Source organism: Centruroides vittatus, unplaced genomic scaffold (assembly GCF_030686945.1).
Source record: "Centruroides vittatus isolate TY-2023 unplaced genomic scaffold, ASM3068694v2 contig_1229, whole genome shotgun sequence".
Taxonomy (NCBI): domain Eukaryota; kingdom Metazoa; phylum Arthropoda; class Arachnida; order Scorpiones; family Buthidae; genus Centruroides; species Centruroides vittatus.
In genome coordinates, this window is record NW_027120790.1 from 204,816 (window position 1) to 226,857 (window position 22,042).

The 22,042-nt window shown below is 26.7% G+C and overlaps 1 protein-coding gene across 2 annotated transcripts in view; it reads left to right on the top strand.

The window, feature by feature from the left end:
• LOC136987765 (putative sodium-dependent multivitamin transporter) overlaps positions 1-18,760 on the top strand; it is a 35,756-nt gene extending 16,996 nt beyond the window's left edge. The window contains exons 1-13 of one of the 2 annotated variants that reach the window (XM_067285532.1): positions 2,963-3,163; positions 7,676-8,028; positions 8,108-8,173; positions 8,239-8,358; positions 8,445-8,599; positions 8,683-8,823; positions 8,895-9,033; positions 9,115-9,322; positions 13,318-13,472; positions 17,258-17,460; positions 17,548-17,645; positions 17,725-17,807; positions 17,877-18,760. In XM_067285532.1, coding sequence (XP_067141633.1) covers positions 7,684-8,028; positions 8,108-8,173; positions 8,239-8,358; positions 8,445-8,599; positions 8,683-8,823; positions 8,895-9,033; positions 9,115-9,322; positions 13,318-13,472; positions 17,258-17,460; positions 17,548-17,645; positions 17,725-17,807; positions 17,877-18,095 — 1,932 coding nt within the window. In that variant the 5' untranslated portion in view covers positions 2,963-3,163; positions 7,676-7,683 and the 3' untranslated portion in view covers positions 18,096-18,760. Of the gene's footprint in view, positions 1-2,962; positions 3,164-7,675; positions 8,029-8,107; positions 8,174-8,238; positions 8,359-8,444; positions 8,600-8,682; positions 8,824-8,894; positions 9,034-9,114; positions 9,323-13,317; positions 13,473-17,257; positions 17,461-17,547; positions 17,646-17,724; positions 17,808-17,876 lie in introns of those variants that run through there. The other variant, XM_067285537.1, reaches the window with a different exon arrangement.
• The last annotated feature ends 3,282 nt before the right edge of the window (positions 18,761-22,042 follow it).

The following is a 22,042-nucleotide window of genomic DNA, read 5'->3' on the forward strand; positions in this document are numbered from 1 at the left end:
GGTCTTCTTCAATTTGTTTGGTCCACGTTTTCTTAGGTGCGGTGCGTTGGATTTTCCAGAGAGTCGGTATAGACATGGTACACTCCTTCTCACTGATTCGATTTTAAATTTGGCCTTGATTTTAGAACGTTTTGTGGTCTTTTGAACTGCAGCAAGCCGAGTGAATGATGCCAATAGACGAATCTCCTATAAAGTTATATGAAAGTAGATTGAGTTATCCACCATACTGAAGAATATACCTACAGATTATCACACTGAATATGTATCTATTAAGTTTCATGCTTGTGCCTACCGACGTAAAATCTTGCTGTTAAAACGTTGATCGTACGGTAATTTAGACTGCGATTTTGTATTGGTCCGCAGATTTTCTGTACCTAATAATGGAGTCATAAATGAATTCATTTCAAAAGTGGGACATCGGAAGCATTATATACAAGAAAACTTTTCAAAAAATGCATTCAAAAGAATCAAAAAACACGATAATTAATAATTTAGTTGAATAATCTTTTCAATTAAATTTTGTTTATTAGTGATACCATCTAAATGAAGACTTGCTTTTCAAATGCCAAAATCTATTCTTTAATAAAATAGGATCTACGTATAAATATACTAAAAATTATTATTACATACATTCATTATTTTGCATTGTACAAGATTTTGCTGTAGTTTTTAATTTTTCAAAAACAACATACAACCTTTAATTCGTATAGTTTGTTTATACAGTTTAATCTGTGTTATTTATATATATATTTATATTTCGATGTATCCATATCATCAGAGTTTTTTGAATTAATCGTCACTTAATCGTTTCAACATATTTTTGTCATGTCTTTCATTAGCATCTCTGTGATTAGACAAAATAATAAATAACTGATGAAATGATATCGAAAAACCATTGATTCTAAATGGATTTAAAAAAAAAACGAATGACGAATGAAAAATCGTACTTGTGCGAAAACATAGAATTATGCTTATTTAATGCTTGCGGAAATAATAAAAATTTTTTATTGTTGCGATTTTTCCTTAAATGAATTATCTATGTGCTTGGATACTACAGAGTTACTCGTTAACGAAAGAAATCATCCTCGATGGGAATCCAACACTGATCCATTTAATAAATGCTTTATTTGCATACCATTTAATTAATGCACGCGAGAATTTGATTTAAATTTTATGTTATTTCTAATTTACAAAATTTTTTCTTACATTTTCTTTTATTTGTAGTTTTCTCTGAAATAAGTAACTACATAAAAAAAAACTTCAATGGGTATAATAATACTATACTTTCTTTAAAGAATTTCAAGAACTATTCATTGCTGAACAATGCTGTTAATCGTAATTAATTTTTACATATTAAGGCAACCGTGAGAAAATATTTTATGCTTATTCCTTATTTTAAAACAATAATTATGATAAGGAATAAATAAATAATCGGTTAAAAGTAAGATGGCGCCACATCTAGTACTCTAAAGTTTTTATATAAACAGGAACTCTATATTATAAACTCGTGTTACCTGCACATTCCAATACACAACTGGATTGTTTAAAAGACAATGTAGAAGATTTCTTTTTGTTTCCTTATTTCAATTATTATTACTTATCTTCATGAGAGGAGTTTTCTTTTCTGTTTTTTAAAGTCATTAAAAAATACAACTGAATTGTCGCATCTTTTTATATTTAACCGAATTAAATGTTGTTTCGGTATTTAACAACACGACAAATAATATAAAATTTTTGACGTTACTTATCATTACTTTCACACGATATTGATGTTATTCAACTGGAAAACTTTGTAACACATCCTCTAGCGAAATTGTTATTATGCATGCGGATTGTTATTAGCAGTTAGTCAATTTTTTATTAGGTGATCCGATTAAGGAAACCGGTTTAAATATTTTATCTAAAAAACGTCTGAAATATCTGTTTAAAACGTTTGTAATAAAAAAAAGATGTATTTAGTTTATCTGTGTTATGATATACAAATAAATCATATCATACTGACTTAAAACAATTGAAATGATAGAACAATCTATATTTTAATTGAGGTCATTTTTCCAGATAAAATATTACTATAAATATTTATTTTGAAAAAGAAATTTGAAAGTTCTCTTTACACTTTATTAATAAATGCGAAAGCAAAAGTAATTATGAGAAAGTGAAACGAAATTATTCTATTTTAATAAACATGAGATTAATATTCGCGTGATCAACTAAGGATAAAAGATAATTATAAAGGTCACCATAATAAAATAACAAAGATAACTTTCTTACATTGACCTTTACAGGAATGGCCCAATATATTACAACTCTTTTTATAGAAAGGAATGTTAAGAAAAAGTATCAAAAAGTGCCAAGATAATGTTTTGTAATATTTAATTGTATAAATTTTAATAATATTCGACAAAACTTAATTATTTTAATCATTGAAAATTCATGTTTCCTTTGTAAATTTACTTTAATCATCAAAATCTGAGTTTTGTTATAAATAAATATGTAATAAAATAAAGATTTGATTCTTAATAATCACTAAATTAGTCTATTTTATGAATTGATTTTTAAGAATTAACACTTTTATATTGAAAGAAAATTTTATGATTATCTTTATTGAATATATAAGGAAAGCAGTCAGATTTTTTTCTATTGTATTTTTATAGTTTTTCTCTTTATAAATATATAGAAATTTCCCATAAAATAATAGCAAAAACATAATTATTGCGTAGAAAAACCTTTTAAACATGAAACCTATTCTTTAGATATATTAATGTTTCTATAAATTAATTAATATATTTAAATTTAAAAAAAAACCAAATAATGCGAGTAAAAGTTTGATGATCAAGTAAGTTAATACTATTTATAAAATCTGGTTTATCAGTTTTATATTAATAAATTGGAATTGTTTATGAATGAAATTAATGGAATTGAAATTAAATGTGATCATTAAATCTATTGTTTTTATTATTCTAGAATTATTAGTTGAAGTTTAAGATTCATTGTTTTTTAAAATTACATAACTTTAAAGTACGTCAGATAATTTATATAAAAAAGTAACTGGTAATCGCACATCATGTGATACGAACTTTAACCAATCATATATCAAATTTTCTTTTAAAAAGAACGGAAGACATTGCCTGATAAACAGGTCTGGAACGATAGACATACAAAGGTAAATTTATTCGATATTCCACAGTTTGTTCTAAGAAAATCTCATAATTCAATAAATTATTTAAAAATTAAACTTTTTAAATAATGAATAGTTTATTATTTATTATTTTTTAAAAAATAAATATTACTTTTGAGATTCCTATGGGTAAAAAGTGCAGGATGTCAAAAATATTATTTGGGACATATTATTGTAAGAAGTAATTCGTGTTGCAGCCTCGGTGACCTATACTTTTTAATATTTCTTGTGATAAAAAATTCTTTGTCTTATATTATTAAACTTAGAATAATTTAAACTTTACATCAAACAAAAATTATTAGAGATAAATTATTGTGGAAAATAATAAATTGTCTGACTTCAATGACTGAGGACATAGCGGAAACAATTGAATAAAAAAGAAAGCCAAGGACTATTGTCTTCTTTAATTTATATACCCTTTAAAATAGTGTTTTCCAAGCGGACAAGGTAATTTTAAATTTCAAAACAATAAATACAATCATTTATAGCAATTATTTTACCTTTATCTTATCGTAATTTAAACATAATTGGTTCTTTAAAATTATATTTAATATATTAAATTTGCTTTCTTAATTGATAATAAGTTGTATAAGTAATTGGAAACTTATAGAAATGAGATTTTGTATATAGTATATTCATTCATATTTAGTATGTTTTAAAATGTTTATTATAAGTGAGAAATATTTCTGCTGTCAACAAGTTTTGCTGCATTGACGAAAAGGATGATAAGAGTTTGTTAAAAAACGAGTTTATATTAATAAGCGTGGCCTTTTAACATTTGAATAAATAGATGATGATTATTGAAGAATTCAGAGTATCATTTATATTAATAATAAAACTTCAAAATTTTGATAAAATTTTATATTTTTAATCAAGCTCATTTTAATATAAAGCAACAAATTTTTACTCACGTTTGTCCTATTTTGAATAGCCGTATAATTGGATCGAATAAACAGTTGTACAAATAAGAAAAGAGAAAAAGAAAATTTTAACTTCCGTTATCTGTTGAAAAATCGGTCGAACTTATAGAAATTCTAATTAGAAAAATATAAAATTAAAAAATTATACATTTATATAGACTACAAAATAATTACTTCAACTCCAATAATTAATTAAACATTTAAGAATTATTGAAGTTTAATTTGATACGTTAAAAACAAAAAATTATAAAACTAAATGACGTGTATAAATAATATTACAGTTAATTTAATAGCATAAAATTTAAAAATACTAAAAAAGCTTTGTAAATAACGCATTTAAAATAGTTTCGCTGCATACCAAAGTGAATATTTTTGAAAAACAACTTATTTTATATATATTGCTGTAATAGGCAAAAATAACTTTTATTTTTTATGCTATTACATATTTCTGAACGTATTTACCTATATAAAAACTGCAGGATCTCGTCAATAATTATTATTTTCTTTTAATATTTTTATATAATGTATTTTTATTTTGAATTTTTGGGCTATTTTAAGTATCTTGAACAGGATATCCCATATAATATTTATTCTTTATTTTTAAAACTTTAAAAAAAACTCTTTTTTAAAAAAAATTATTATATTTTCTAGATCTATTTTTGTTTTCATTCAAGTATTTTTATTTTTATTTAAGCTAATATTTATGACAACTTTTATTGATTTTATCAGAATCAATAACATGAGCGTGAACATTTCATGATACGGGCTAAATTACGATGATACTACATTTAAGAATATCCCCTTAATCAATACGATAATAGAAGGGAAGAATTTACATAATTCTTAAATTTATAAATGTATTAAGCTGTAATTATTTGAAAACTTTTCAAAAGTAAAATTGAATTAAATTTATATCATAAATAATTAATTTAACACGCATCTATAATATCACGTAATATGAATAATTTGAAAAAAATCTAAATAGATATTAATAAATTAATATTTTTAAATAAGTCATAAATAAACTAATACATCTGATATAAACAGAGATATATCCATGAATAATATTCCAGAAAAAATATTTAACCAATCTCTTATAAAATGCAGCATCTCGATACTTTTATATATAATATTTGATAGAAGATTATTCTCTATGCCCATAAGAAATTTCTTCTACTATTTTCCATTGTAATTTTAGATACGGTTCATATTTTTATAATGTACTACAGTTTCTCAATCATGGAACTATAGCAAAGGTTGTATTGATGATATGAGACGACCCAACACAAGGGCGATCTACCCAGAAACACTTTTATGGGAAACTGTCTCCTATTTAGATGTTAGACAGGTAAAGAACCACAAAATTACAAAGCCAATTCGTTGACGAGGCGCAAACCCATGCTGTTCGGTGATTTTAACCACTCGGCTACTCAGTATCAAAGAGGACGAAGATTTTTCTGCCAAAACGAAAAATACTGTCATTTCGATTCTATTTTTACTTTCCCAGCTGTTACATACGTTACATAACAGAGGGAACGTATGACGATCGGTCAAAAACTGACCCTCAAGATTTTTACACTTTTGGACTCGGGGACCTTGAAACGTCAAGAAATGCAAAAAAAAAAAAAAAAAAAAAAAAAAAATTCGGGGGTAATTTCTGTATGTATGGATGTTAGTGTGTGTATGTGTGTGTGGGGCACGATTTTGTTCACCCTCTGAAGCTACCTGTGATTTTAGTCCAGAATTTCTGAAATTTTGCAGGGAGGTTTGTTTATTATGGGGATTGATGCTATTAAATGTTGGTGAGTAAAGGTGAAGGGGTGGGGAGATAAAAAGGGTCGTATGTATCTCCAGTAGGGTCAGCATTAATGACGATTTTACTCGTTATTAATATTTACAATTTTTTATAAAACTCATTCCCTACCCTCGAATTAAGCTTTTTGCCATTTTACAATAGATAACAATATAAAAGTTTTTAAATAAAATATATTAACAGATGGTCCCACCAAATGTTGCTGGGAAAGTTAAGCAACTCATTGTTAGATTTTTATTTTTTAACAGTATGAATAATTTATAACTTGTCCTCTGTGTTTAACTTAGTTAACCAGTCAGTCATGGATGCAGACACTGTAACACTTACTTAACCAATGAGCTGTTTTGAGAAAACGATACTGAGAAATGTATACGAGTTACATTTCGCGGAATTATTACAGTGGAATCGAATTTTTAAACAATAACAAGTTTTTAAGTGATAAGAACTTAAAACTTACGTACGAAATCAAACTATAAAATTCCGTGGTTTAAATTAATTATAAGGAATAAATTACAAAAAATGTTATCGATCAATATGTTAAAATGAATAATTTAAAAAATTATATACTAACATAAAATTGCTTTTACAAAGTTAACAAAATTTTCTACACTGATACAAAAGTATATAATTGAGATATAAATGTGAGAGAGAGTCTCAAGCTGGCAAATAATTTATAAAATAATAATACAAATCAAAACTTTATACTCCAATAGAAAGTTTCGTTGTTTACAGAAATTTGCATGAAAAACTACGAGATGAATGAAATGCAATACGATACATTCTCACACGTACTGTTAAGTAATAATTTGTATTATTTTTAGCTTGAGAATAAAATTATCATTATTATAATTTTTAACGTTAAAATATTATTTTATATTAAATTGTTTTGCAATATTTTCGGAGAAAGTAAATACGAAAATGCCAGAGGAAAATTGATATTGAAATCCCAATCCAACACACGATTTGGAATTAATCTATATTTTGATATTAGAACTTTTGATAACATTATCAAGAAAAATTTATAATGAAAAAAATGATTATCAATACAATATAGTTTCAATATATACTTCATAACGTAATTAAATACCAATGAATTATGTTGGGAAATTATGCAGATTAAAATAAAAACATTTTGTTTAATATAATCTGGTATTACATATATTTATTGAAATACTTTTTAAATGTGTTATAATTTGGCAAGATCTTATGTTGTAACTATTATTATCATATAAGAAATAACGATTGAAGATAAAAACATACATTTAGACAGCAGACAATTAATATATTTAATATATCGTTGATTAGAAAACAGTCAATGCAAATCAATACACACATATATATATATATCTTCTTGTAGATAATTGTAGAAAAAGTCTAAATAATTATTGATATATTTATAAATTTACACTGTTTTATATTTTATTAAAAAATCTTGGACAAATTGCCTTCAAAATAGTTCGAAATAATTTTATTTAGGCTGTAAAAAACGAAGTTTTTCTTTTCTTCTTCTTCTTCTTTTTAATATATAGGTTAAGCTTCAAGGTTTAGCATTTATCATTATGAAACATCAAAACATACGAAGTCTGAAGGGACGAATATTAATCAATCATAATTAATTTTAACTGCAATCTTTACCCCTTCAGAGTAAATGTTTCTAAACCCTTATCTTAAGAGTTTGTTTATTATTAGCTTTGCAATCAAGATACTGTGAAAAAAATTACCGTGTATATAAATTAAAAGATTTTTATTCTCTTTTTATTTTAGAGTCAAACATGGAAGGAGGTAGTGCGACATTTGGAGTAGTTGACTACATAGTATTTGCAGCCATGTTAATAGTTTCGGCTGCTGTAGGAGTATATTTTCAATTTACGGGAGGAAAACAAAGGACTACGGAAGAAATTATTTTAGGAGATAAGAAAATGTCTGTTATGCCTGTTGCTTTTTCTTTAATGGCGAGTTTCGCTTCGGCTATTGGAATGTTAGGCTTCTCTGCAGAAAATTATCTCTTTGGATTTCATTTAGCATTATTTTCTATTGTGACTTTTATAAGTACTTTTATTATTATATATGTTTATCATCCGGTATTTTATAATATGCAAATTACTACTGTTTATGAGGTAAGTATGTAAAGAGTACGTGTCATAATAAAGTAATATAAGCCTACCTTGATTTTGATATTACATAACAATTATATAGTATTTAGATAGAAGATTTGGCAAAGCAACAAGAATTATAGGTTCATTAGCCTTTATGTTTCGAATGGTGAGTATAATTATTGTTATACGTAATTAAAATAATTCATTTAAAAAGAAGTTGAATATTTTTAGATATTTTATATGGCTGTAGTTTTATATGCCCCAGCATTAGCGATGAGTGCAGTTACGGGAATATCTATGTGGGCATCCATCTTATCCGTTGGAACAGTTTGCACTTTTTATTGCACTATCGTAAGTTCTATTTTCCTGTCACTTTATTATTTATTTTTGTAAACTCATATATTTATATATTAATAACGTATGAATGCTAATTGAAGGGAGGCATAAAAGCTGTGCTATGGACTGATCTCATACAAGGACTTATCATGTATGCAACTATGATTACAGTTATTGTAAAAGGTTCTCTTGATGTTGGTGGAATTACAAATGTTTGGAAGATTGCAACCGAAGGTGGACGAACTGAAATGGCCAGGTTATATCAGTATTTAACATTCAAAGCAAAACGTAATAAATCCGAGAATATAAACATATTTATAAAATGTTTATATATTACAGTTTCACGGCAGATCCAACTGTCAGATATACATTTTGGTCTATATTTATTGGAGGAATCTCTTTCCATTTAGCTACTAATGCCGTTACACAGACCCAAGTACAAAGAATGATGACTTTAGACTCCATTAAAAAGTCAAGAAGGTGAGAAGATCACTTAATAGGAAATAATGTCTATATACTTTGTATAACTTAATATCCTTAAATCTTTTAAGAGCGATATGGGCAAGTGTTCCTTTAAAGTGCATTCATACTCTATCTACTTGTTTTTGTGGAGTAATTTTATATTCTAGTTTTGGTTCTTGTGACCCCCTTTTGAACAAAAAAGAAACCAAACTATCATCTTACGATCAGGTATTTTATAAAATTATCAATATAAGTTATAAAAAGTAATTCATAAGCATATTGTTAATTTAACTTTATCGTATTTTTAAGTTGCTACCATATTTTATTATGAAATCGTTGGGTAAGTTTCCCGGATTACCCGGATTATGTATTGCTGGATTATTTAGTGCTTCTCTTAGTACATTGTCGTCAGTAATAAATTCTCTGGCTGCCGTAACACTCGAAGACTTCATTCGTCCTAATTGTTGTTTACAATCCTTGACAGAATCCAGAGCTGCATTTATTACAAAGATGTTAGGTAAGCATCGCGACGATATTTTTTTATTATTTAGTAAATTGATTGCTTACTGTTCTTTCAATTGGTTGTATGTCCTTCGGAATTAGCATAAAGTTGCTGTTGTGAACAAATCACACAGGAACACTCCTTTTTGATAGAAAAAGTAAGTTTATTATTTGTAATTGAGAAACGATATGCATTTCGGGCTTTATGCCCCTCTTCAGTCCTTATTTTATTAAATATATTGTCAAAAAACTACGTAAGAAATTACAGAATGTATTAGAGTATATTTAACATACGCGTACAATTGTTTCTAAATTATAATTATCTAAAAATTATTATAGCGACAGCTGGAATAACTAATTATTAAAACCGTGTGGTAAAATAAGTAAAACTGAAATATATTTAAAAATAAGTAAATAAATAAATATAATAAAATGTTGTAAAAAATAATAAGAGGGTATACCTGTAAAAATAAATATATTTTCGTTAAAATGCACTGCATAAAAAAATTGACTAAAAAAGATAGTAAAACATAAAAACCTTAAAACCAATTAAAACTGGTTAAAAGAGAATAAGGTGTAAAAACATTCATTGCATGTTTATCAGAAAGTCTGATATTTTGTACGATACAGTGAATTAAAATGGGGTTGGGAAGGGGAGGAAATGAGGAAAGGAGGGAGAGGACATCTTAAAATGATTTCTTTTATTTTGTTAGTGATGGCTGCCAGATCTCATTGGTGACCGCCAAATTCACAGAATGAATTTCGTTTATTTTAATAATTTCAATGTGTTCAAAAAATTTTATTATTTTTTAAAAGAATTTTGACGCTGTCGAGTGGCATAATTGCAGTGTGTGGCGACTGCTGAGTTGGTGTAATTATACCTCACAGCCTTTAAATACTCTGTTATTCGAATTTTTAATATTCTACCCGTTTCACCTAAGTAATAGTATTTTGGTTGACAAGCTGTAAACCAAATTATTATATAACAAAACATTCATTTTAGTATTAATTTGTTCTTTGATTCTTAAGAAATTTTTGATTTTGTTATTCAGTGTGGGGCTAGAATAATATTATATGGTGTTAATATTTTTTTGAATGTTTTCGAAAATTATGAGGTATAAGCTAGTTTTCTATAAATTATTTGTGTTTTAGGTATCGGTTTTGTTTAATTGTCTGATTAAGTATCCATTTGTTAATAGTTTTGTTGGGGTAGTTATTTAATTGAAAAATGCGGTATATGTGCTCGATTTCTATGGTTTGGTCTGTTATATCACTTGTACGTAATTTAATTTTGTTTATATACATATTGAATATGTTCTTTATAATATACGTACATAGGTGTGCTGGAATAGAAATTGATTACAGTACTTGCCGACGTCACATGGTTTAATGTATCTTTTAAAAGTTATAAAATTATCATATCTTTATAATATCTATAAAATTTAACTTGTCACCAGTTTCATTTTCTATTTCAATAACTGGTTATGACCAGTTTATTGAAAACCTCCAAAAACTTACAGATATTAGAATGTTTAGCCTGGATATAAAAAATATGTACTCTTCTATCCATAAAAAGTTTATAATAGATATGTTACAATCAAAACCCGTTTTTAGTTAGAACGCGTTTTAGCTAGTTGAAACTACTTTATACTGGATATCTTTGTTAAAACCCGTTTTGTCTAGTTAAAACTAGTTTTAACTCAAATTCATTTTGACTAGCAGTAAATTCTAGTTTTAACTAGACAAAATAGGTTTAGTAGTAAATTACATGTTTTGATTCTAGATAAAACTAGTTTTAACTTTTAACATTAGTTAAAACTAATTTTAGCTACATAAATATGTTTGAGGGAAATAAAGTTATGTATAGTGATTCGGGGGAAGATGCCTAACATTATGCTTATAAAGGAAATTATAGCGATAATTTGGGTTTTGGAGGCCTCTAACGAAAATATCATATTTTTGAGCACGTTTTTCAAATAAAACTTTGGAGTATATGAAAAATAATTGTATATTGTGTTTGCAATGACGACTTTTTTACTGTCTGGCATTTTAGGCATCTCATCCTAAGTATCCGGGTGAGATGCCAAATGCCATTAGAGTAAGATAACAAATATAATTGCATAAAATTAATTTTCGAATATCTTAACCAAATTTAATTTATTGTATATGTAGTACAAAGTACTTCATATTAAGTATAACAGCACAGTATAAATATTGTTAAGTTTCCGCCCGTTCTAACGTGCTCTATAGCTAGCTGAAAGCTTTTTTCAGTTGAAAAACCTTTTTGAGAAGTCCTTATATAATTTCTATGCATATCCTGCAATAAAACGAGAAAACAAAAATTTATTAAAAATAGGCATATTGGAATTCAATTAACAAAAAATAGGCATGTTACCCCATGAAAAATGTGGCATCTTTTTCATTTGTCAGGGTAAGATGCCTATGTTATACGTGTTCTAGCATGTCTGATCGAGATCGGCAGTATCTGACAATGGAAACTTTAGAACCTTAACTACATCACATTAATTCCGCAATTTTTAATAAATTTTATTTTAACTTTTAGTTTTAAAATTATTCTAGAAACATTTCACAACAAAATCTTCGTTCTTATCTTGCTTTTATTCTTCTCAGATGTAGAAAATGAGGAAACGGTAGCCAACTACAGCTTTCCGCACTCAATATTGGCCCAACGATTCATCATACAAACACATGACAATATCTGACGTCACCGTTTGAAAATATCAAAAAGTAGGCATCTTCCCCCGCCTACCATCTTACCCCGAATCACTCTATATGTTGCAGTCAAAACCAGTTTTTAGTTAGGTTGCGTTTTTAACTAGTTTATACTGGATGTCTTTATTAAAACCCGTTTTGTCTAGTTAAAACTAGTTTTAACTCAAATTCATTTTTGACTAGCAGTAAATTCTAGTTTTAACTAGACAAAACGGGTTTTAACAAAGACATCCAGTATAAACTAGTTTCAACTAGTTAAAACGCGTTCTAACTAAAAACGAGTTTTGACTGTAACAGATACATTACATAGTTTATTTGTAATGGTAATTTTTTAAACAATTAGAAGGCATATTTATGGGCTCTTGCATCTGTCCAAAACTTGCTGAACTTTGCATGATAAAAGCAGAAGATATTATCAAAACACTTCTCGGTGTAATCTTTTATAATCGTTATGCTGACTGCTTTGTTGTTTATATCATGAATTTAACCGATCCCAAACCATATTTCAATACGCTAATAATATTCAGAACAATATACGCTTTGAAATAGAATACTTATTTTTATTTAAATATATTTGGACTATGAACCCAAAGTTGAGTTTTAATTAAACACTTGGCTTTATTTCCATCTTTATTTAGTTGATACGTGCCATTCTCACGTTTAGGGCATAGAGCCCCTCATCAGTCAACATTATCATATTTTGTTCTGCTATGCATTCAAGGTTTAAACTTAGACGAACATGTATCTTATTTTTTATAACTGGAGTAATCACTTTTACACAGAATATTTATAACTGGTATAAAATAAATGTATAAGAGTATAAGCGATATATGATAAGATAATTTAAGAAATTTAAAAATTTTTTAAAAAACACTGACAGGAATATTTTGTTCTTCATTAATGTCTAATGGCTGTTTCGGCCTCGTTTTCTGCGCTGCGGCGTAGTACAAATTTGCATATTTTCAGAGCTGTTTCGGCCATTAATGTCTAATTACAACTGAAAAAAAAAATTGTACGCGTATGTTAAATATAATTTAATACATTCTGTAGTTTCTTACGTAGTTTTTGCCGATATATTTAATAAAATAAGGACTGAAGAGAGGAATAAAGCCCGAAATACATGTGTTTTCTAAATTACAAAAAATAAATCTACTTTTTCCATCAGAAAGAAGTGTTCCTGTGTGAATTGTTCTCTTCGGCAACTTTATGCTAATTCCGAAGGATATATTTAGTAAATTATTTGTTAAACTTACTAATTCCAAAATTACGTTATTCCAGCTCTAGCATTTGGAATATTGTGTATCTTACTCAGCTATATGGTAGAAAAACTGGGAGGTCTTATGGAAGCAACTATTACGATATCGGGAGTGCTTGGAGGACCAATGCTTGGGCTTTTTACCTTAGGGATGCTGTTTGAAAGACCAAATCAAAAGGTATTCAACATTCATTGATCTAGAAAAACAATCAGATTATTTTTATCTGATATTTAAATTTAACAAAACGTTAATAATAACTAAGAAATAGCGATTAAAATTAAAATGGAGTGCAATAAAATTTCAAAATTTAGTAAAGCCGAATTCTCATAATTTCAAAGAGAAACTTAGTATTAATATTAAAAATAGGTTAAAAATATTAACATCTAGTCAAAACTCAATAATTTGACCAACGAAATTCCGTTATTTGGTAGTATTAAAACACTACTGAACATTACACTATGAACAAGTAAAAGAAGCATACCTAGAGATGTTAGAAGATTATTTTATATTGCTAATTAAACATTGCTAGTAGACAGTGGTGATATTCAACGTGTGTGAACAGTGGTGAAAATTTTAACAATTTAAATTTTCAGTTTTCCGAACCTTGTTAAACATACGGAACATTTCTCAGTGGTTTTGTTTTTTTTTTTTTTTTTAATATATTAAAATATACGTATTATACTCTGTAATACTACTAAACTAGAGCCTTATACCTCGTTCGCACCGAGCATTTCAATCTAGATTGTGAGCAAGGTCGGGGACTATGTCTTGGTGCGATCTCTCTCGACCGTTTCAATCTCGACCAAAACGAGGTATAATCGCGAGCGATTCAAGAGAGTTCTTGAAACTAGTTCCAGTCATAAGAGAGATCCCACAATCTCACGCGCGTGAGATAATACAAGATGGCCGTGGAACACGTGTCGGGCTATGGACAGCGAAATAAAAAGAATATTGTATTTCGAGAGATGATGACATCTGTCTATTATCAGCATTCGGGGTGAAAAATTTCTCTGCCTAATAAAAAAAAAAAAAAAAAAAAAAGGTCGACAGCATTAATATACTATTGTTACCTGGTCTTCGTCCAGGGCCCTTACATTCCAAATACGCCACTGATTATTAGATATATCGCAAGAAAAGGTATTGTATTTATTTCTAGCCAAAACTTCCATTTTGTTTGTCGGTGATTGTTAGGGAAAAATTTTCTACTAGCGAACCCTTTGTTAAATATTTCGAATATCACCACTGCTAGTAGATATACTCGAACTAAAAAATCAAATATTTAATATGATTTCAATTTTAATGCTTTTGTCCTTACTACATTTTGCACGGACAACTTCAAACATGTCTGCTAGTGCTTAATAAGTACATAAACTTGTGTCTGTTTGTCTTAAGTATAACATTTAATCGATTGTTGATAAAGTTTATCGTGCCTGATACAACAAATGTTATTACATTCGAAGAATAAAAATTGATTTTGAAATAATTCTTAAAAGTAAAATAGTCAAGTAATTTTGTTAATTATATTATAAGCCATTATCAACGCTTTAATGCATATAGGTCTATATCAATTTTATTAAATAATTATTTTTGTAAACGTAACAACATAGCAAATATATATAGTCTATATTTTACATTTTGAATTTAAGAATATTTAATAGGTATAAAATATACATGAAATAAATTTCAGAAACAACTTAAAATTAGTTATATTTTTCATTAAAAAGAAAAGTTTCAAAGTATGGGTCCTTCCTAAAATTCCAGTAGCAGAGTGGATAAAAGCACTTGGTCATAGACTCGTTCTTCTCCAACGGGTTGGGTCCGAGCAGGGCTGTCTTAACAGCATTATAGGTTTCTGGGCAACGCGGTGCCTACACAACTGGCGGGTGATGGGAAAATTAGTGTTAACTTCTGGTCTGTGCATAAATTATCGTTGATCTCCAGCAATTGCCCGGCCTGGCCAGTGCCGGAAAACTCCACTGCACTGGCCACGTGGCGTTTTCCGGGTTTCTTCCGCGTTTATAGTACTTAAATAGGGGCCATTTTCCTATAGAAAGCCCTTCTTCGAGACACCCTTCTTCGGCAGATCGCCCGCGAGTCGCATTGTCGTCTCAATCTGTATAGTCTGTCGGAAGTGCGATGGTTGTATTTCGATGGCCGAGTGGTAGACTGGCATCTCAGTCTACCAACTCAGGGAAATTCGGAATCGAATCCAAGCGAACAACCCACGAATTTTTCATGGGTAATAACTTCCGGATATGCCGAGCCTGTTCCTCATTGTGCCTCATGGTCTGGAGAACCAACAATAGGTATGGAAAAAGAGCTCTCTTACCGTCTACAGAGCAGAGAAAAACAAAAACGAAGAATAAAAATTGTAACCAGGGGTCTGTATGTCAGGATATAGTATATGTGTACGATATACAGAACTGCGGAAACTTCTAGCTGTTTTGTTTTAAGGCATGTGCTAATAAGCCGTTAGATATTACGAGATGCTTATTTTCATTAGATAGATGTTAAATTATACATCCATTTCAATATCTGCAGAAACCAGGTTACATCTTCAAACACTTCAATGTCTGCAAGAATTATTACACTTGTGACCCGAGTGCACACCAGATAAGTCTACCACTGTGTCTTAAAATTTCTACTCCAGTAATCTGTAAAAATGTTTACAAGGTTCACTGTGTCTAGAGTTCTTGTTTGTACTTGTTATTTGTAAGTCCGAACACCAAGCATGCAATTGTAATCACATTATTATCGTCTTTGCATTCTCACTAATGTTTCATTCGATTCCAACGCCTCCTTGGCGTGTAACTTTTTTGTCATTAAGTATATAATATATTTAATTTTGCATATTCTTTTTACATAGATATCAAACTATCTTGATTTTTTAAATAAAAATATAATTTATGTTTTAAAGGTAACCATATTTAATATTAACAAAAAATGTAGTTGTACAGAAATTGAATGTTTTTGTTTGTTTTAGATTAAAATTTACTTAGTAATTAAAATAATTGAGAAAAACTTAATGACAGTCAAAAACCAAAAATTAATTAAAATATGATTAATATAAATGCAAGTTATATGAGATAAGGGAAAACGAACCGAACGAACTAACTTATCTACAAAGATAAATGAGCATAAATTTTAGAATAATAACAAATTTTATCATAAGAAATGTTGATTAAAAATAGAATTGTCCTTATTTTTAACAAGTACAACTCTATTTTGAACTAATTATTAAGAAATTTCGTTATCTTCAAATGTGATGGAAATTTCCATTTCATTATTATTATTATTATTATTATTAAATATTCCACTTCAGAATGCATAAAAACTGTAATTTAATTCTTTAGTTATATCAAAAATGTTATCGGAAAGGATTTAATTATAAAAAAGTTATATGAAAGTGAAATTTTACAAATCATATATTATTCGATTTTTCTTATTGCATAAATATTCGATTTTGTTTATAAATTTTAAATCATTTTTCATATTCGAAGACGTAAAATTGTACGAATCATGTTTTTGCAAACCAAAACATAAAAAACTATAATACATTGTAAAGCTGAATTTTTAAACTTCCTTTAAACATTCGTACCGTCTATAAATAAGTTAGCTGATTAAATAGTCTAGTCCAATTATCTTTCGACACAGTGTTCATCACTTTGATATTAAGTTCGATTTCCTGCGAAAATATCAAGGACGTAACAAAACTGATAAAGAAAAGCTCATTAAAATTTAGATAATTTAATTTTTTCATAAATATATGTATGCAATTTTCATGAATTAAAATAATGATAAACATATACATTGTCATTTCACAGTCATGTCCGAATGGTCGTAAATCGAGAAATAAGATAAATTATTTATAGTAATATTACAATAGTTAAATCTTAAACTTTATTAACAATTAGTAAATTATTAAATTAATAAATATAATCTTTTAAAAATCTATTTTCCAGGGTGCCATATCAGGTCTGTTAATATCTTTAGCATTTTGCTTTTGGATTAGTTTTGGCACAAGAGCTTCAAAATACAAGAGTGTCAAATTGCCCTTATCTCTTTCTGGATGTCCTAATTCTTCATTTGTCTTCGGAAACGGAACAAATTACGCACTTATTTCTAAAAATAATCAAACTTTTATAATTGATGATGTTGATAACAGGTAATTAATAATATTATCTAAAGCAAGAGAATGTTGTAGAAGAATCAATACTTATATACTTATATAATTTTTTAATCCATATGTCAGTGACGTATTTCCTCTATACAAACTTTCATATATGTGGTATTCAGTAACTGGTTGCGTGTCCACAATTTTATTAGGATATATAATCAGCTTATTCACAGGTAAAAAATGTTTAAATAGGTATTTTTCCAACAACGTATGTATAATTTCAATTTTTATATATAAAATTTTCAACTTTAGGTCCGAATAAAGAGATAGAACCAGAATTATTAAGTCCCGTTGTAATATGGGGTAGTAGATACAAATCTAATAATATTAAGAAAGTAAGTTTTTTACAGATTTTAAATAATTTATTTAATATATATCTTAATTCAATATAATATTTTCGTTAGAAGATTTCTTCTAAAGGAGCTAACGAAAATTATGACAGCAACGGAGAAGTTTTGAAAGAAAAGAAAAATGCAAACGAAGATAAATCACCAAGTTGTTATGTTATTAGTTCGTCAACTGCAGGACTTTATTCGGAAGATAAAAACAATTCCTCGAGTAATTATGCAGGAGAAATAGCAAATCCTTCGTACGACGATAAAACAATCACAACTGTTCTGTAACGATGTTGTGAGTAGATATTTCTCCAAGATACACTCAATTTAAGTACGAAGGTAAATTAGAATTAAATTCAAATTAAACACCAATGTTTGATTTGAAATTAATATAATTTACACTTGGAATCGAACTGAATAAAAGTTTCGAATGAATGTAAAAAACATTTATTTTTTCTTTCGCAAGTGCTAAGTTACGTGTAGAATAAATTTTAAAATAATTACATATTAATAAGATAATGATGTGTATCGTTATATTCAAGCAACGGACGTCGAATTTAAGTAATTTACACTTCGAAATGTTCTACCTGAGTGACCTAAATCAAATACAGATGAATCTCCCGATAATGGCCATCTCTAAGCGGAGTCATTTCTTCAGGAACATTGAAATGAATACAAAATAATCTTTAAACAATGGCTATTTTTTTATTATTTTCACCACCAGTAGCCTTCGGATGTTCAGAGATTTGAATGTATTCCGGTTTTCTGTATTCATAAATGAATGTACTGTAGCAAGTACTGTATATCTACAGATACTAATTTTTGCATATAAATGTACGATAATTAATAATATTTTAAATATTTTTCATATAATTGGCGGTATTTTGAGATAATTTATTTGAATCGAGAAACTTTTTTCTTAGAATTATATCAATAAAATTTTTTTCCATTAATATTTTGTTTAAGAACTCTAAATTCTTTCTGGAAAGTATGTCGTTTAGTTGTGAAATTTTAATTCATTAAAACATACAAACATGAATTGACACAAATTATTGTAAACAAAAGCGTAGATTCAGAATTTTAAAAATCGAATTTTTAAATTTGTAAAAGATTGTAGAAAAATAACGAATTCGATTTTCAAATTTCTGAACCTTACGTTAATAGAAGAATTAAATTGGATTCTAACACAAAAATTATTTGGTACTATTTGGTTCCGTCTTCGAGAAATTTTGAAAAATGATTTTCCCGTAGAAAAAGTATTAAATTTTTAAGAGTTCGCGTACGTAACCAAAAAGGTTACAATCAGTCCTAACAAATTTTATTTATAAAATGAATACGAAAAATTTAATATATTTATATATTATATACAGTATACTTTTATACATGCTCATTTTATAAATAAAATTTTAATACAACTGGAAATTTAAAATTTCAACCATTAATACAATTAAAATTGTTATAATCTGTAATAAAATACTAATTATTATTATAATCATTTTTTGTATTAATATTGTTTTAATTCTTTATACATAATATTTTAAGTTTTTATTAAATATTAAAACCAAAGCTTTTTTTGAATTTAATTATTTTAAAATTTATTAATTTTTTTCAAAGGAAATTAATTTTCTTAAATAATTATAAATAATTTACAAAAAAATAGAAATGGTGCAATTTAATATTAATTATATAATAAATTACTTATTTATTTTTAATATCATTTATGGAAAAACATTTAAATAATTTATTATAATACAGTAATTTGAAATTTTTCTACATAATAATAGTGAACTGTTTCGTAATTTTTAAATAATTTTCAAGGATTTTAGCAAATTATCGTAATAATTTGCTTGAAAATTATCATAACTTTATTATGCTTACAAATTTCATTCTAATTTGTATGCAATTAAACAATTTATTTATTTTTTTAATTAAAAATAAGATACAGTAAGTATGAAATGCAATGAAAGTAATAATTATTTTAATACTGTAAACCTAATAGTTAATTTTATTTGAAGGAATCTCAAAACTTTGAAATATTATATTTAATATTCGTTAATATATATTAAAGAACCTAAATTTTTCCAAAAAATATCAAATCTAAATGAACTTTTTATGCATGAGAATGCATGAAAAATAGTATCAATTTTTAATAACAAAATAAAAAAAATTCATATTGTGACATATTTAATAATTGTTTATTCTAATTTTAAATCGAATTATAATATTTAAAATAAAACAAATCGTTTATAAGAGTAAGCCAAATATAAATCTAATTATGCGATATAACTAGTTCTCATTTACACATAACTTTATCTGATTAACTTTAGTTTTTTTTTTTTAACTATTCAATTAGATTAAAAGTTAATAAAATTTTGTACATGAGAAATAAATAAAATAAATTAAGCAGAAATTAGGGAATTGGCAACAAAAAATATATTTAACTTATTAATTACATGTTTGAAATTTGATTAATAGAATGACCTATTTATTTATCTAATTTGTGTAATCCAAAATATTAACCTTGAACTCCATATTTTTATTTTTATGAGAAGCTAGAGATATGTATAACTGAGAAAATAAGTTTTTAATAACCTACAGTTTTGAATATTTTATATAAGTTACAGAATTAAATTTTAAAGATAAAATACTTCTTGCTTGAGAAAACTCATTTAATTAATTAGTTTATTATTTATTTATTTTGGGGGAAAGAAGCACAAAATTGCTATATAGAACTTATCAAACAGGAACAATTTGATGAAAAAAAAGAGAACGAGAAGTAACCAAGTATTACTCATTTAATTTATTTTTATAAATTATACCGTATAGATTAATAATAAATAAAATGTGTTTATTTTGCCTTTAAGCTACTTTCTATAACTGTTAATAAGTAATATAATTTTTTATCTACATATGTTATTTATATATGTAAAAAGTTGTAAAATATATTGTTTATTATGTAAGGAAAAGTATCATATTATTAAATATAGATAGCAATTTTTACTATTTTTAAAATAATGAAGAACAGAAAATCAGTCCTGAAATATTGTTTTAATTTTAGCAACCAAAAATTACATTTAAATCTTATAATTGACACGATAACATTTAAAATTCAGATCATTGTATATAAATAATTGTTCATTTAGAAAAGAAAATCCAGATAGGAAATTGGGTCTTTGTTTTCTGTCTTTGGGTGAATATAATTTTTCGTAATAGGCCTACTTGTTCTGTATTTTAGATAATTATTTATTATTTCTTAAATTTAATTTTTTTATGAAATAAAAAATTTCAAATCTATTTCTTTATTTTTATTTTAATTAATATTCTTTAGAAGAAAAAGACAGCTCCATTTAGTATAGCATATCATAACAGAATATCGACTATTAACTGTTAATTTTTTTAACGTTTTAACTTGTCCTAAATTACAGTTACAATATTTGTCGTGTTTTATTTTTTGCCTGAAAGTTTTAATTTTTTATTTTATTTTATGTTTTTTTTTTAAATTTAGATTACTAGGAAAGGAGAAATAAGTTTTAAAAATAATCAGTGGCAAATATTATTCCAGAAAAAATTTTATACCGCAAATTGCTGAAATTATTCAATATTATTTAGACAGTAGCGATTTTTTGGACCAGACTTTGATACATTTTACATTATTAAATTAAGAATAGGTTAAATATAATAACTTGAACTTCTGTATAAACAAATTGACGTTTTATTTTGTATCATTTATTTTAAAAATTATCGCTTCCTGTAAATAAATCTATTTATTTACGAAAACAATCTTCATGTTCTTAGATACTATTGACAAAACGAATTACATAGCTTATAACTTATGAAATTCGGAATAATCTTGGGGAATAATTGATGAAAAATTTTAATATTCTTACTTCTTTAATAATCTCATATTTTTAAAAATAATAAAATATATATTTCGGTAATTGAGCATAATATTCATGTAGTAAACAGACAATGCAATAAACTGGAAGAATGGGAATAGAGACGAAAGAAAGCAAATCATTCAAATCAAAATTTATATATCACTCATGGGTTGCAACACTGGCAGAAATAAAAAAAAAAAAAAGTCAAATTGAGAAAAAGGAATTTAAACGTCTTTTTAAGGTAAAGATGCATATAAAGTGCAATAAAATTTTAAAAATGAACAACTGTCCATTATCGCTTTCCATAAAAGCAATTTTAAAAATAATTACAGAGAAATTTCCTTAAATGTTGGTGCT